General features: G+C 42.0%; 1 protein-coding gene across 3 annotated transcripts in view; it reads right to left on the minus strand.

Annotated features, from left to right (window-relative positions):
- Window positions 1-17725, minus strand: part of RCAN3 (RCAN family member 3) — a 40208-nt gene extending 22483 nt beyond the window's left edge. For 2 of the 3 annotated variants that reach the window (XM_078452194.2, XM_078452193.2), the window contains exons 1-2: window positions 17378-17493; window positions 9998-10249 (exon numbers count right to left, since the gene is read on the minus strand). In XM_078452194.2, the coding sequence (XP_078308320.1) occupies window positions 9998-10192 (195 nt within the window). In that variant the 5' untranslated portion in view covers window positions 10193-10249; window positions 17378-17493. Of the gene's footprint in view, window positions 1-9997; window positions 10250-17377 lie in introns of all 3 variants that reach the window. The other variant, XM_078452195.2, reaches the window with a different exon arrangement.
- Window positions 17726-17998: the final 273 nt, after the last annotated feature.

Here is a 17998-nt window from a genome sequence, read left to right on the forward strand (position 1 = left end):
TTGGTAATGCTATGGTGCCACGGGAACTCTTTTACGTGGCTGGCAGGAACGAAAACAGGTACTGCACTTTGGAGACCATGTGACAGGATCTGCTAGGATTGAAGAAACGCAACCCTACAAGCCAGCAACGTCAGTCCCAGCTAGGCACCCTGGGGAACCCACCCTGCACCCCCCACATGCACAGAACATTCAGCATCGCTGTTGCAACGGCAACCTATCAAAAATAACCGAAAGGTCCAACCTAAGAAGGGGTGAAAAAGTTGTGGTAATTTTCTAAAACGGGACACTATACAACAAGTGAAACAAAACAGATTTCAACGTGGATTAATCCTCCAGATATAATGTTGAGGGGGAAAAAAGGACTTTTACAATATGCCATTTATATAAAATTAAAAATAATGTAAAATACTATGTATTTCACCAGTGTTTTACAGTTTTTTAGCACACAGATCCTACACGTACTTCCTTAGATTTATACTTCAATACTTCACGGTACTACTGTAAATGGTAATGTTTTTTATTTTTTTAATGGTAATGTTTTTTAAATTTCAGTTTCCAAATGTTTATGGCTAGCATATAGACGTACAGCTGATTTTATATATTGACCCTGTGCCCTCCAACCTTCCTAAACTCACTTATTAGTTCTAATGGTTTCTAGGTGATTCCTTTCTTTTTTTTTTTTTTTAATTTTTTTTTTCAACGTTTTTTATTTATTTTTGGGACAGAGAGAGACAGAGCATGAACGGGGGAGGGGCAGAGAGAGAGGGAGACACAGAATCGGAAACAGGCTCCAGGCTCCGAGCCGTCAGCCCAGAGCCCGACGCGGGGCTCGAACTCACGGACCGCGAGATCGTGACCTGGCTGAAGTCGGACGCTCAACCGACTGCGCCACCCAGGCGCCCCTAGGTGATTCCTTTCTAAATGGACAATCATGTCAATTGCAAACAGTACAATTTAAAAATACACAACAATCCAGGTTTGAATGTATAGATCCACTTATATATAGATTTTTGTTGATATAGTATAACAGAGTATATGTATTCTCTCTTATGATTTTCATATTTCTTTTTTCTAGCTTGCATTATTATAATATAGTATATAATACATAACATACAATGTATGTGTTAATTGACTCTGTTATTGGCAAGGCTTATAGTTAAATTCTGGGGGAGTCCGAAGTTATACATGATTTTTAACTCCATGGAAGATCAGGGCTCTTAACTCTAGCATCGTTTAAGGGTAAATCATAGTATACATACATACACAGTATTTTGAACCACAGGAAATAGCAATATTTGATCACGTGACCTACAAATACAGCGATTTCATATGGTTAGGCTTAATAAACAGTTGAAATTACATGGGAAATCATAAACACTGAGTTTAGGATAATGGTTATCTGTGGGAAGAGACACGAGGGGTTCAATTATATTAATCAAATTTTATTAGCTAAATTGGGTGGGCACATGGGTTTTCTTTCTATTAGTCTTTATCCTCTTTGTAAAGCCTAAAAATCACCCATTGTTTAAGAGCCTGAGCTAGTGCCTTCACACAAGATAAATAACCAAACCTGAAAGCTATTCACCCGTGTCTTACCTGGACTCCTCGGGAGAGCAGAGGCCAAGGTAAGGGCACACAGAGAGTCTGTTTTGGGACGTGACCACACAGGACAGAGGGGGAACAGTGAAACAGGGAAGCACGGAAAGCCAGTCCCCCTTCTGTCCAGGCTGTGTCATCAAGCCGGTCACCTCTGTGGCCAAGCAGGGTATGATGTGGCCAGGAGCCCTCTGGGAGGGCAGTGAGAAGACCCTCTCAGCGTCAGAGGAAGGGGGACTTATTCACTGGCTTTAGTCCCCCCCGGTCAAGGGCTGCCCTGTGGGATGTTAACTCCCTCACGCTTCCATTTCTGCCCAGGCATCGGTACTGCTGAGCAACTTCACACAGGCAGCAGAGAAACGCTGCGACGGAATGCAAGGTACCTACGGTGTAATAGTGAGGTTACACCTGTACACAGCTAGGTGCTCTAGCAAGAGCTGGAGTGAAAAGCGGGGGGCCAAGACGATGTGAAGTAGGACAAAAGAGGTGTCCCGTACATATATGCATACATATTACACACATGTATCTATGTGTGTAGATACATATACATGCTTGTGCGTGTGTGTATATATATATGTATACATATATATATATACACACACGCACACACACAAGCATATTACAAAGAATGTTAAACTCAAGAACAATGGGTTATTTTTTTAACTTTTTTTTAACGCATTTTTATTGTGGTAAAATATACAAAACACAAAATTTACCATTTTAACCATTTTTTAAAACGTGTACAATTCAGTGGCATTAAGTATATTTATACTGTTGGGAAACACCATTCTCCATCTCCAGAACTCCCCCATGAGCTCAAATTAAAACTATGGGGGCGCCTGGGTGGCTCAGTCGGTTAAGCGTCCGACTTCAGCTCAGGTCACGATCTCACGGTCCGTGAGTTCCGAGCCCCGCGTCGGGCTCTGGGCTGATGATGGCCCAGAGCCTGGAGCCTGCTTCCGATTCTGTGTCTCCCTCTCTCTCTGACCCTCCCCCGTTCATGCTCTGTCTCTCTCTGTCTCAAAAATAAATAAATGTTAAAAAAATTTTAAAAAAACAAAAAACAAAAACAAAACTATGTATGCATTAAACTAGAACTCCCAACCGCCATCCCTCCAGCCCTGGCAACTGCTATTCTACTCTCTCTGGGAGCCGGACCACACTCGCTAGCTCACGTAAGGAAGTCATACAGTATGTGTCCTCTTGTGCCTCTTATCTCAGTATGTCTTTCAAGGGTCGTGCAAGTTATACCAAGTATCAGAATTTCATTTACTTTTAAGGCTGTAGAATATTCTATTGTCAGTATATACTGCATTTAAAAAAAAATTAACATTTATTTATTCTTGAGAGACAGAGAGAGACAGGGCATGAACAGGGAAGGGGCAGAGAGACAGGGAGATAACAGAATCCGAAGCGGGATCCAGGCTCTGAGCCATCAGCACAGAGCCTGACACGGGGCTCAAACCCATGAACTGTCAGATCATGACCTGAAGTCGGACGCTTAACTGAGCCACCCAGGCGCCCCTCCGCTGCATTTTTTTTTAGTTTATTTGAGAGAGAGAAAGAGCATGAGAAGAGGAAGGGTCAGAGAGAGAGGGAGAAAGAGAGAATCCCAAGCAGGCTCTGCATTGTCAGCATGGAGCCCAAAGTGGGGCTCCAACTCACAAGTGAAATCATGACCTGAGCTGAAACCAAGAGTCAGACGCTCAACCGACTGAGGCATCCAGGTGCCCCTATACTGCATTTTATTTATTCATTTATCTGTAGATGGACACTTGGGTTGTTTCTACCTTTTGACTATTGTGCATAATGCCACTATTAACACTGGTGTACAAATACCTGTTCAAGTCCCTGCTTTCAATTCTTTGTGTACCTATCCAGAAGCAGAATTGCTGGATCATATGGTAATTCTGTGTGTAAGTTTTTGAGGAGCTACCACACATTTTTCCACAGCAGTGGCACCATTTCACACTCCCACCAGCAGTGCACAAAGGTGCCAAGTTCTCCACATCCTTGTCACTTGGTCTCTGTTTTTAGGACGGGAGCCATCCTAATGGGTGTGAAGTCCTAGCTCATTGTGATTGTTATTTGTATTTCCCTAATATTAATGATGCTGAGCATCTTTTCATGTGCTTGTTGGCCGTTTATACATCTTCCTTGGAGAGACGTCTATTCAAGTCCTTTGCTTACTTTTCAAATGGGTTGCTTGGTTTTGAGTTTTATGGTTGGGTTTCAGGATTTCTTTACATATTCTAGATATTAATCGTTTATCAGATAATATGATTTGAAAATATTTCCTACCATTTTGTAGGTTGCCTTTTCATTGATGGGTGTTTCTTTTTTTTTTTTTAATTTTTTTTTTAACGTTTATTTATTTTTGAGACAGAGAGAGACACAGCATGAACGGGGGAGGGGCAGAGAGAGAGGGAAACACAGAATCGGAAGCAGGCTCCAGGCTCTGAGCCATCAGCCCAGAGCCGGACGCGGGGCTCGAACCCGCGGACCGCGAGATCGTGACCTGAGCCGAAGTCAGACGCTTAACCGACTGAGCCACCCAGGTGCCCCCATTGATGGGTGTTCCTTGATGTACACATTTTACATTTTGATAAAATCCAACTTATATATTTTTTCTATTGTTACCTGTGCTTTTGGTGTTATATCCAAGAAATTATTGCCAAATCCAATGTCAAGAAGATTTCCCTCTATTTTCTTCTAAGAGTTTTATAGTTTTAATTCTGACACTTAGGTCATTGATCCATTTTGAATTAATTTTTGTATAAGGTATATGATAAGGGTCCAACTTCATTCTTCTACTTGTGAATATCCCTTTTCCCAGCACCATTTGATGAAAAGACTGTCCTTTCCCCATTGAATGGTCTTGGCACCCTTGTTGAAAATCATTCGACCATACATATAAGGGTTCATTTCTGGACTCTCTATTCCATTAATGTTGGTCAATGTCTGTCTGTATGCCAGAACCACACTGGCTTTTAAAAAATTTGTATTGAGATATAGTTGACATGTAAGTACCACACTATTTTGATTACTGTAGCTTTGTATTAAGGGAACGTATCTTTTTTTTTTTCTTAATTTTTTTTTTTTTTTTTTTTTTGAGAGAAAGAGAGACAGGGCACAAGCAGGGGAGGGGCAGAGAGAGAGAGAGAGAGAGAGAGAGAGAATGAGAGAGAGAATGAGAGAGAATCTGAAGCAGGTTCCAGGCTCTGAACTGTCAGCACAGAACCCGACGCGGGGCTCAAACTCATGAGTCGTGAGATCATGACCTGAGCCAAAGTTCGACACTAAACTGACTGAGCCACCCAGGTGCCCCAAGGCAACATATCTTAACATAATAAAGGCCATATATGACAAGCCCACAGCTTGTCCTATATACTCCATGATGAGAAGCTGAAAGCCTTTCTTCTAATATCAAAAACAAGACAAAAATGCCCACTCTTACTACTTTTATTCAACAAAGTATTGGAAGTCCTAGCCAGAGCAATTAGGCAAGAAAAATAAATGAAAGGCATCCAAACTAGAAAAGAAGTAAAACTGTTACTATTTGCACATGACATGATATACACAGAAAACTTAAAGACTCCAAAAAACAACAAAAAAACCCTGTTAAAACTAATAAACAAATTCAGTAAACAAATAAGTAAACAAATTCAGTTGTAGGATATAAAATTGATACACAAAAATATGTTGCATCTCTTACATTTATAACTATCAGAAAAAGAAATTAAGAAAACAATCCCATCACAAAAGAAAGAAAGAAAGAAAGAAAGAAAGAAAGAAAGAAAAGCAATCCCATCTCTATTGCATCAAAAGCATAAAATACCTAGGAATAAATTTAACCAAACAAGTAAAAGACCTGTATACTAAAAATTACAAGACATTAATGAAAGAAATAAAGAATTAGTAAATAAATGGAAAGATATTTCAAGCTCATGGACTGGAAAAATCATTATTGTTAAAATGTCCATCTTACCTAAAACAATCTATAAATTCAATGCAATCTGCATTAGAATTCCAATGGCATACTTCAAAGAAATAGAACAAAGAATTCTAAAACTTGTACAGAGCTACAAAAATCCCTGAATAGCCAAAGCAATCTTGAGAAAGAACAAAGCTGGAGGATCATGCTCCCTGATTCCAAACCATATTACAAAAGCTATAGTATTTAGGGGTGACTGGGTGGCTAAGTCCGTTAAGCGTCCAACTTTGGCTCAGGTCACAATTTCACAGTTTGTGAGTTTGAGCCCCTCATCGGGCTCCCTGCTGTCAGCACAGAGCCCACTTCAGACCCTCTGCCCCCGCCCCCCGCCCTCCCCCGCTCATTCCCTCCCTCTTTCTCTCTCCCAACAATATAAACATTAAAAAACAAAAAACAAAAACCCACAAAGCCACAGTAATTAAAATACTATGGTACTGGCATAAGACCAGATGCACAGATCAATGAAAACAGAATAGACAGCTGGGAGATAAACCCACACATATATGGTCAATTTCCGATAAAGGAGCCAAGAATATACAATGGGAAAAGGACAGTCTCTTCAATAAATGGTGCTGGACAGCTACAAATAAAGAATGAAACTCAATCATTACCTTACACCATACACAAAAATTAATTCAAAACAGATTAAAGACTTGAATGTAAGACTTGAAACCATAAAAAAATCCTAGAAGAAAAAAATTGGTGATAAGCCCTTTGGCATAGGTCTTGGCAATGAATTTTTTTTATTAAAAAAATTTTTTTAATGTTTATAGTCATTTTTGAGAGACAGAGTACAAGTGGGGGTGGGGCAGAGAGAGAGGGAGACACAGAATCCGAAGCAGGCTCTAGGCTCTGAGCCGTTGGCACAGAGCCCGATGTGGGGTCTAAATCACAAACCATGAGATCATGACCTGAGTCAAAGTCAGACGCTTAACCTACTGTGCCACCCAGGCACCCCTTGGCAATGATTTTTTGAATCTGACACCAAAACCAAAAGGAAGAAATGCAAAAAGCAGTGTGACTACATCAAACTAAAAAGTTTTGCACAGCAGAGGAAACCATCAACAAAGTCGGTGGGGGGGGGGGGGGGGCAGGGGGAGGCAACCTACTGAACAGGAGAAAATAGTTACAAATCATTTATCTGGTAAGGAGCTATTATCCAAAATATATAAAGAACTCATAAACCCAACAGAAAAAACCCACATAATCTGATTTTAAAAATGGGCGTAAGATCTGAACAGACATTTCTCCAAAGAAGACATACAAATGGTCAACAGGTACACAACAAGATGTTCAACACTGTTAATCATCATGGAAATGCAGATGAAACCACAATAAGCTATCACCCTCAGACCTGTTAGAATGGCTATTGTCAGAAAGAGAAGACACCAGTATTGGTGAGGTATGGAGAAAAGGAACATTTGTGCGTTGTTGGTGGGAATGTAACTGGTATAGTCACTATGGAAAACAGTGTGGAGCGTCCTCAAAAAATTAAAACCAGAAAGAAAAAAAACAGAAGGGGGCAAACCATTAAGAGACTCTTAACTATAGAGAACACACAGAGGGCTGATGGAGGGGAGGAGAGTGGGGGATGGACCAGATGGGTGATGGGCACTAAGGAGGGCACTTGTGATGAGCACTGGGTGTTATATGTAGGTGATGAATCACTAAGCTCTACTCCTGAAACTGATATTACACTATATATGTTAACTAATTAGAATTTAAATAAAAACTTGAAATATTAAAAAAAAGGAAAAAAAGTTAAAAACAGAAGAACCATATGATCCAACAATACCCCTTCTGGGTATTTATCCCAGGAAAACAAAAACACTAACTTGAAAAGATATCTGCATCCCATGTTTATTGCAGCATTATTTACAATAAGAAAGATATGGAAACAGACGGTCTATCAATGGATGAATGGATAAAGACATTGTCTATCAATGGATGAATGGATAAAGACATTGTGGTGTATGTTGTATGTGCATTTACATACATATGTACATATACACATATATACACAATGGAACGTTATTCAGCCATTAAAAAAAAAAGAAATCTTGCCATTTAGGACAACACAGATGGACCCTGAGGGCATTATGTTAAGTGCAGTAAGTCAGACGGAAAAAGGCAATTACCATACAATCTCTCTCATATGGGGAATTTTAAAAAACAAAACAAAACAAACAAAATGAACTCACAGAGAACAGACTGGTGGTTGCCAGAGGCAGGGGGAATGGGGTGACAAAAATGGGAGAATGTGGCCAAAAGGTACAAACTTCCAATATAAAATAAGTATTTTGCAGCCTCAGATATTACCATTAAGGCTTTTATGTAAAGTTTACCGTGACTAAGAATTGAATATAACACAAGGTCTACTGAACTACTAGAATTTCTGCTGATAAGATTCCCAATTTAATTTAGGTAGGATATAATCCCAAATGGCATGTATGTATGTATTTTGAGAGAGACAGTGTGCATGTGCAAGAGAGAATTCCGAGCGGGTTCCGGCTGTCCACGCAGAGCCCGATGCGGGGCTCAATGTCACGACCGTGAGATCACGACCTGAGCCGAAATCAAGAGTCACACACTTAACCGATGGAGCCACCCAGGCACCCCCCGGGATGGTTTTTTAAAATGAAAACCAACAAGCACTCACCACTTTGGCAAGTTAAAAAAAACTTCCTAGGCTACACTTAAAAAAAAAAAAAAAAAAAAAAGTTGGAAGAGAGACTGTGAGGTTTCTTGAAACAATCCTTATGAATTTTAAGATAAACTAGGAATACATGTGATTTTCGTGTATCACAAATAAACAACAGAGTTAATGTAATTGTTACCTGAAAACGCAGAGCTCTTAAAAAGTTGAGAAACCTAGGAAGAATGATTTCAAAATGTCTATGTCGTGGCTGAACTTGAGAAAGAAGACAACACTTGTGAATGAAAACCAACCCGAAAGATACACAACTGGCGGCTGTGGTCCCTCTCCCTTTTGCTCCCTCGGGGGTTTCAGCATCTCCAGGCAGGTTTGCTGCAGGAGCGTCCTAACTGGCCCCTTGCTTCTGGCTCTGCTTCCACCACTCCGCCCTTCACATGTTGTCCACTGACCTTCCTAGTATGTAATTCTGATGGTCACCCCTTTGCTCAGAAGACTATTGGCCAGAGAGAGGCAACCCCCTTGAACTCTGCAGGATGCCCCACGCTGCCCTTTCCAGCTTGACTTTTCTTCCCTGTGGCCGCACCTCACCTATGCACCAGCCACACAACTGCTTCCTGAAGTGTCCACACTCATCCTGAGTCAGCTCGTTGGCTCGCTCTGTTTCCTCTGGCCAGAATTCCCTTTCCCTCCCCTGCGAACCTCCTACCCAGCTCACGCTGCCCTCCTCCAATGCCATCTCCCTGTAAGATCTTTTACTGGACCTGGCTGTCATCCTCTGTCCTCTGACCCCTCCATGTACTTTCAAGTGCCTCTAAAGGAACTAGTATTCCGTCTTACGCCAAATCACTTACCATCTCCACTGCGGGACTATCAACTGAGGCAGAAGCTGTTTAAATTCCTACTCTATCCCCTGAAGCAAGCAGCACAATGCCTTACACGCTGGAGGCACTCAAGTATGTAGGGAGTCAAACTCTATCAAGTTCTCTCCAAGAAAGTCACTGGAGGGAAAATACTTTGAGCACACAGATGGAAAACTAAGGGGTGGGTGATAGTAATGTGTTGAGAAAGTCTCAGAACATGCAAAATTTATACCAACAGCAGAAATATTTTACTTTCGTGTGACTAAAACCTACAGGCTTTTGTGACATCATGACGGGAGGAAAAAGCCACACATAAAACCTCTCTTTCCAGGTAAATAATATATGAACTAAAGGAGAGTAGCCTTTAAAAAATAAACTCAATCATTTTTCCCCAAGCTGTAGAAAGTAATACAAGAAATGTTGACAAGTCTGTTACAACGGAATCATAAATGTAATCAGCCTCAGAAAAAAAAAGCTTCAAATACTTCTGACCTGTGTGAATTTACTCCCAAGTAATAGGAAGCCAGGGTGAAAATCACTAGCTTTTCCTTAATCACAGGCTCCAAGAATGAATGAATGGATGAATGAATGAATGAATGAATGAATCAGGACTTAATAAGACCTGATTGAGAACGCGCTATAAACCACTGCTTCACAAACTATTTGTGGGAAAGAACTGGTTTGGAAATACTTCTTACGTGTTGTGGACTGTTAGTTACTGTCATACAATACAATTAAATGCTGCAGCAATGTCTAAAGGTTGAGGCGTGCTTCTTGTACCCGTCACGGGCCAGTAACAGACTGTGCAAACAGGCAGCATCTGCTGCTTCTCGACATCCACATCCACTGAACCCACTACCAAATGCAGGGGAAGGTAGGATACGTGCCTACCTTCTGCTCTCGCACCTCAAACACTGCTTCATGGACACTGCAAGCAAAGAGGGAGGTAGGCAGGTCACTGAAATCCATCATCTCTCCCAAATCATCTTCATTTTCACCAAAAACCATCTCTTCTTCCTCTTCTTGGTCACTGCTACAGAGATCTGACTGGCTGTCATTCCAAGATTTCATAGTGTCCCTCAGCATTATCCCCTAAAAGCAGGTCTTTTCCGTTTTTAAAGTTCTAAGGTGTCTACCAGGCATCTGGTGTTAAAAAAGAGAAAACAGCATAAAGATAAGACTTTGAAGGCCAAACACCGTTCCCGTCAATTCTCAAGACAGCAATTTATCAATGGAAGCAATTTTATTCAGGGAAGATAAATCAGAGTCTAAATCAATTCATTACAGTCCTCGTAAGTAAGTTCTATATATTCTAATTTGGTTTGCTTAGCATAGTTAATGTAATACATTTCACTGGCAATGACATATTACAAAAAAAAGGGAAAAAAGTTTTCTAGTGACATTGGGGGGAAAAATGGGCCGTACGAAATGAGACAGTATCAATATGTATGCTAGTTTACAAGCAGTAGGAAGGAAAATGTGAACCAGAACTGCCTTCACATATTTGTTTTGGGTTTTAGGTCTACAACAGTGAAACTGAAGCAGCTGAACGCAACCCACACGGATTCATTCACCATCTGCGCCGTGAAACATGGTCTGCAGCGAGATGACTTCACCTGTCTTAACCAATTTGTTCTTTTTGCAAATACTCTCAAAGAGTCCCGTTGCACAGAACCGCAAGTTCTCTATGAAGCAGGTCATTGTTAACACCAGAGATACGGATGAAAGGCAAAATCTGACACAGACGACGACTGAAGAGATGACCTTTTTTCTGAACACTTATAAATTAATAATTTTAATCCTGAAGGCCTGGAGCCGACAGCGGCCCTCTGTTAAATAACAGAAGAGCGTCTGTCTTCTACGGACTTTCTGCATGTCGGTCTCCTCTGATGAGCTGTAGCCACACCCTCCGAGCACACTGCCTGGACCCTAACAAATTTCAAGATGCTACAATGGAATTTTATTTTTTTTTTTTTATTTTTTATTTTTATTTTTTTTTTTTTTTACAATGGAATTTTAAAAATACCAACCAGGCACAGAAAAATCATGCGATCACGACTGTTACTAGCTTACTATGACTTCATTTGTGATTTTACATTTTATTTCAAAGAACACAGTGCTGCAAATATATTGCTTATACAGAGTACATGACAGATGTCAATTACAGGCTAAAAACAGTACAGGGTTTTTTTTCCCCCATTATTCTACTACACCAATCAGGAAAGACTAATTCCCAAAAGTAAAGTCCTTACTCATTTTTATAAACATCTTCTCAATGCCCATCACATGCCAGGTATTATTAGGCATATTAGACGGGTAAGAAATAGTTCCTGTCCTCAAGGAGCTCCCGCCACAGCAAGAATTTCTTCTCAACAATGCTAACCAATCCTAAAGGATCTTGTTCTAAGAGTTCCTATGCTTTCAATTTCTGCTTCTCCATCGGTCCCTTTTCTTCAGCAAACACACCTACTCGGGATTCCCCACCCCCACCCACCCAATCTTAGAAGAAATCTTCCTTTGGAGTTCTGTCTTCCCCTCCAGCTACCTCTCTGCTGCTTCTCCTACCAATTCCCTGCAAAAAGTAAGCTGTCCTGCTGTGTTCTGTTCCCCAACAGCACGTGCTCGAGAATTCGAGAATTCGGTGCCACTGGCCTTCTGCCACTACCTTCGGCTGAAACCGTCCTCACGTGCCTGTCTCTGCAGCACCAGACACTGCCGCCCACCCGTCACTCGGCACTCAGTGTGCCTCTGCCTTCCAGGTAGGGTCTCGGTCCTTCCTGGCTCTCCTTCCTAAAGCAACTGTCTGTCACTGGCTCCTCTGCCGTCACTCACCCTCTTCAAGTTCATCTCTTTGAGGTTTCCCTCCTCCTCCTCCTCCTCCTCTTCTTCTTGAGTGGTTTCATCCATCAAGCCTTTAACCACTTAACTGCCAGTGCTTCTCAGTTCTGTTTCCTGCTCACCCTGTGGCTCACACACACAACATGGGGCTATCAATACTGCCTCTCATTTTCCGCAACGAATTGTAAGCTGGGAAGGATGTCACCGGAGTAAGAGCAGAATCTTGGGCAAGGGGGGGGCTGGGGGAGGTTGGGTGGAAAAAGCACATGATCCCAAGAGGTTCTAATCTGTCTCTAGGTCTTTCCTGCCTATACACCCTGAAAATCACTAATCTGTATAATTCATGCATCCAGACTCAACCTCTGTCCTGAGCTCCAGACTTGTATTTTTACCTTCCTATTACACATATCTACCTGTGTGGCCCACAGGTACTACAATTATTTTAAACTTCATAGATTTAATTAGATTATTGTGCTGTAAGTCTCCAATCTGGAAAGGGGCCAGGTTGGGGGGGGGGGGCGGGGCGGGGGAATGGTATCTCACTAAGGCTTTCTTTGTAATCCTTTTCTTTAAGACTAAGCTGTCAGAGTTCATAATTCTCACAACACTTTGTTTATTTCTCTGTTACATACTTACCTGATGACTATTTGTTCACAAATCACTCCCTGTTACCAGACCGTGAGTGCCTTTGAACCCCTTGTCCCTGGCACAGTTTCTGGCTGACAGTATAGGCTTAATAAGGATTGCTGAATGAAAGCAGATAGCACTGTGTTTACCCCACTAATACGGCAGCACAGACAGAGGAAAATTTAATTCTATGTGAGATTAGAGACAGCTTCCCCAAGGATGTTATGGAGAGACTTAAAGATAAACAATTTCAGCAGAAAAATGATGGGGTGCGTTCCAGGCAAAGCCTGAACAGTTCAAGGACAAAGGGAGGACAGATCATTGTGAACAAAGATCTGATGTGGCCAGAACGTACTGTATTTGGTGGGGTGACAGGAGACAAAGTTAGAAAGGCAGGCATGGGTCTCCAAGCTGCCTTAAAAGTAGGGTTACAGCATCCTGATACAAAACAGAGTCAATATCAGCATGCCACTGAAGGTTTTTAGGCAGGGAAATGATATATTAACCCAATTTAACTTTTAATATCACTAAAAGTAGATTGTCTTTATATCTTATCTCTTAGAGGAGCTAATGTTTTTAATCTCACCCGACTCCCAACCCATTACAAAGAGGTGAGGAAAATACTGTGCGTGGTTTTTTAGAGAATGGAAGGTTGGGGAGCTCTGAATGACCAGATTTTGAAATCAAGCTTGATTTAGAAAAATCGAGCCATTTTTGACAAGATTTTTTGTTTCAAGTTCCTTCCTCCAACCCTTAAAAAGGAAAGGAAAGGGGAGGGGGAGGGAGAAAGAAAAATCAGAGCACAGGAACAATCCCTCACTTGACTTAAAAAAAAATTCTTAGAAGGTTATACCTTCGTTTCCTGTTTTCTTCCTTCACTTTAGGGTAACTTTTTCTTGTGCCATAATTTCAAACAGAAAAGTAAGACTAGTAGAAGGAAGTCCTAAATACTTTTTACCCAGAGTTACCAATTAATTACATTTTTGCCCATTTTTAAAATCATTGTTTCTATATATATTTATATATATATATATATATATATATATATATATATATATATATATACACTTTTCCCCCTGAACCACTGAGAGAAAGACAAGTGTGCTGTCTTTACTCCCAAATACTTCAGTGTGTAAGAACAAGATCAGTTTCCTACATAAGCCACAGTACAGTGATCAAAACCAGGATATTTAACACTGACATAATACTGTTATCTAAATCAGTGTCTATCTTCAAATTCTGTCAGTATTCCTAGTAATGTCCTTACGATTATTTTCTCTTCAAATGTTTTAGGTTATTGTTAAATAATTTGCCTTTTGTCCAAGATATCTCAATAGTCTTTATAGTGCTGCTACATTTTCTTCACTTATACATTACTGGGTATTTGATACACTTTAAAAGGATGGACTGATGAAATATCACAGTACTGCAGACAAGCTTGAACGGTCTTTAAGTATATCCCAAGAAGATTCAGTCTCCACAATCAATTTTCTAGATTTAAACTCTGGCTCCCCAGTACTCTATATTAGGCAAATTACTTTGCCTCCCTTTCCATTTCCTCAACTGTAAAATAGAATTATAAAATAATAACCCTTCCCCAAAAGGATGTCAGAAGGATTAAATGCTAAGTGCTCAGAACAATGCTTTGCATATAGTTAGTGCTCAATGATTTCTACATAGGCACAATCCACATCAATTAATTGCTGGATTGAGAGATGCCAATAATGTCAGAACCATCAATGGAACAGATATTCAAGCAATAAAATGAGAAAAATACATGTCCAAATAATCTAATTCCAAGCAATAAAAAGGCTACAAAAAGAAAATAAACACTTTGTAGCATTTCAAGAAAACTGTTCAGTGGCTGATCTAGCAGTGAAACCAGCTCAGAGCAACCACTGGAAGGAGTACTATGGCTCCAGGAAGAAAACCATTAAAGATTTAAAAACAGTTGGCTGAAAAAAGGCCATAGTGCTTTTTTTAAGAGCTTCATGGAATTTTATGTTGTAATTCAATGCACACGGTATTAGAGATACTATCTTTCAGATGATGCCTCTCTTGCTGAAGGCAAGCCACGAGCTTTTTTCGGATATAGCTTAAGTCAACATCATCGACCATTTCATAATTTTCTGACATCATAAAATGCCGTTAGATTTGATCAGAAAGAGATGATCAAAATCAAATAGTGGAAATGACAATCTTCGCACATCTGTAAAATCATCTTGTAAGGTAACTCGGCTTAACAAGCAGTTTGATTTCATTAAGGCAAAGAAAATAATTACAAAAGTACATTGTTTCTATGCCGTTATTACTGGAGTAGTTGCTAACTCTGGCCCACTCCAACTATCACAAGATGAAGCTGTCCCTAAATTTACTAAACCAGGGAAACACTGACTGGTTTAACAGGGCTGAACCAATATCCTCCCGCTTCTGTAAGCAAAGGTCTGCGCTAATCAGGGTTTAGCATCATCTCAGCGCCACCGGAGCTGTGGCTGGCTTCTGGTGAATTGTTTCTTCATGGAAACATCAAATGAGTGGAAAACTCCAAGTAGCATGACCATCTGTTCTCCTACCAGCCTTGTGACAAAAGTAATCCATCACGGCAAAACGGCAGGCATGTGCATTTGACTTGGCATTTTAAGTTTTGATCGGGAAAAGGCAAATTCAGCCTCTTCCAGGATTTTTTGAAAAAACAATTTTTCAAAATACTATGCTTCTCGACTTGTTGAACCTTTAAAATAGCTTAGCTAGGTTCGCTTTTATTATTTTTTTTGATGTACTTAAAATGCTACCAAACAGAAGCAAACAAGTTATTCCCTCTCCGGCTTTACATATGCCCTGCTCAATAACCTTGGAGGAAGTCACTTGGGTTTTTATTTGTTGTCTCATATATAAAATAAGGAAAATACTCACAGATGTTGCTGAACTACTAAATTCCTTTTAAAAACTTCGAAATTAGAATTCAGACTAGATTTCTTAAAAAAAAAAAAAACACCCTCAGAATTGTCAATATGGGGGTTCTGAATAACTATCATGTAAGCCCCCAACATCTATTTCCTGCTCATTTACCACTTAGAGGCAGACTTTTACTGCTCTTTAATAGTCGTGGCAGAAGAAAAAAAATTGGTGCAGAAGTAAATTAAGTAGGTGAAAATTAGATTTTTGTATTTTTTTATGTTTCAATGACCTATATACCCTCTCTTCACAGATTTAGAATTAGTCCTATTACAATTATTGAGGTTCAGTGCTCCACCAGGCATAGAGGGATTTCTTAGTGTGAGAGAGAGAAGAGAAATAAACAACAAATATCAACAGTCAGAACATATGAAAATAATCAGTTTTAAAGACTTATTGAAGTAGGAATATAAAAGACGGATGCTATTTGTTTTGCTGAATATAATGCATTTTCCCTCACTATATAACCTCTACATTCTAGATAGATCCACTGTCTGCCCTGCACATTCTGTGGGTTTTGGGGGGTCTAAACAATAAATGGCATTCAACTTTAGAGCTTCCATTATTTCACAGGCTTCAGCCTAATGGATCTCCAAAGCACAGAATTTTTTTTTTTTTTTCCATGATGTTCTGCTTAACTCTTTCAACCAACAAATCCCCCGGGCACCATACAAAATGTGTTCTCATTTGTAACCCTTGACATCCACATGTTTAAAAGCTTTACAAACGTACAATTCAATAATGGGAAAAATCTTGGTTTCCCTAAAAGTACTGAAATCTCCTCCCAAGCTAGGAAGGAAAAGGTTTGTCACAGCAGTGAAATGGAAAGCTGATGGCATGGCTAAAGAAGGGGCGTCATCTTCAAGCCTTTCACTGTCTTCCTCCATCACAAGTCTTCCATACCAACATCAAGTCCCTGCCCCAAAGCACAAATTTGTGTGATGTGCAAAAATCTATACCCTGAATCTCAATGTTGTGTTTTTATAATTTAATAAATTGAAAGAGCTAATGAAATAGTCTTGAATTATTGTAAATCATATGCAATATCAGCTACAAATAAACCCGTTGCTTTCCTTACCAAATAGTACATCAGAGACTTCCATAAAATGCAGAGAATTCTCCGCAAAGTTCAGATAAACGTGGTGTGCTAGGGAACTTTCAACACAGGGGAGAGAATATTTCCGGCTTTGGGCGCCACACGAAAACATCACTTTAAAAGAATCGTAGCTTGTAACTGAAACACGGATCTGAAAACGGCTCCCTACACTGGACTCCTAATCCCTGAAAGAGAGGATCGGATTTTGCACGGAATCTGGAAGCAACCTGGAAACAGACCACTGTCCCTCTACCGCTCCAGACAGCAGATGGAGGCAGACCGTCAAGTTTCGAGAAGTTAGCGAGTAAGTAAAGCGACGGCTATTCGTGCATCAAGGGGGGGGTGGAGGCGAGGGGCTTTGAACTCCTCGCCGTCCCTGTGTGCCCGAGTGCACCTTTCCGGCCTTCAGGAGCAGGATGGGCCTGTCAGCTATTCAAAAAGTCAAAGTGCTGGGAAAAAATTCCTGGTGGACAGGAGAGAACAAAAAAACAAAGGAATTTTTTTTTTTTTTTTGGTTTTGTTTTCCAAGACACCAGCCCGGAGCTGCCAGAGAAGACGCTCGGCGCGCGAGGGGCTGGACCCAGGACGCGCGGCATCTCTGGGGTCTCGGGCACTGGAACGGCCACCTGTATCGGGTATCTGCGGACTCTTTCTTTCTTAACTTTCCGCACCCCGCGCCCTCCATCCTCCCCGGGACTGGTTGCAACCTGCTGGGAGAGGCCGGGTGCCGGCCCCACCCGGCGAGGGGGACTCACCTGCGCGCTTGGCCACTGCAGGGAGGAAGGCAGGCGGGCAGGCGCGAGGCCGGAGCGGCCCGACGGGCCACGCGGGAGCCGGGCCGCCGCGAGGAGCCGGGCCTGGGGAGACGCCGCGGTCGGCAGCCCGGACACAGTCAGCGCGGCTCGGGCCGCCCGCAGCCTCGCCGCCACGCCCTTGATGCTCGCGGGAACCGCGGCCTCGGCGGGGACGCGAGCGGCGTCAGGGCCCAGGCGGGCTGCCGGCGTCGCGCGCGCGCGCGCGCTGGGCCCGCGCGTCCCCGCCCCGCCCCGCCCCCTCCCACGGCGGAGCGCGCGCGGCGCAGGCGCCCGAAGGCGGCGGCCGGCTGGGGCGCGCCGGGTCCGGAAGCTCGCCGGAAACGGCCCCGCCCCTCGCGCGCGGCCGTGGGGGCGGGGCGGGGGTCTGGCTTCGCGGTGTTTGCTCGTTCCCAGGCTGGGGAGGCCGCGGGAGCGCTGGGGCCGCTGCGCTGGGGCCGCGGGCTTTAGGTACCCCGATGGCAGGACCTTTGGCGCCCTTCTCGTCTCCCACGGTGGCCAGGAATAGTTTCTCTCCCGCTAGCTGCACGTGTCAGTCACAAGAGGAGTCAGTTGGGAGTATTA

Source organism: Panthera onca, chromosome C1 (assembly GCF_046562875.1).
Source record: "Panthera onca isolate mPanOnc1 chromosome C1, mPanOnc1 haplotype 2, whole genome shotgun sequence".
Taxonomy (NCBI): Eukaryota; Metazoa; Chordata; class Mammalia; order Carnivora; family Felidae; genus Panthera; species Panthera onca.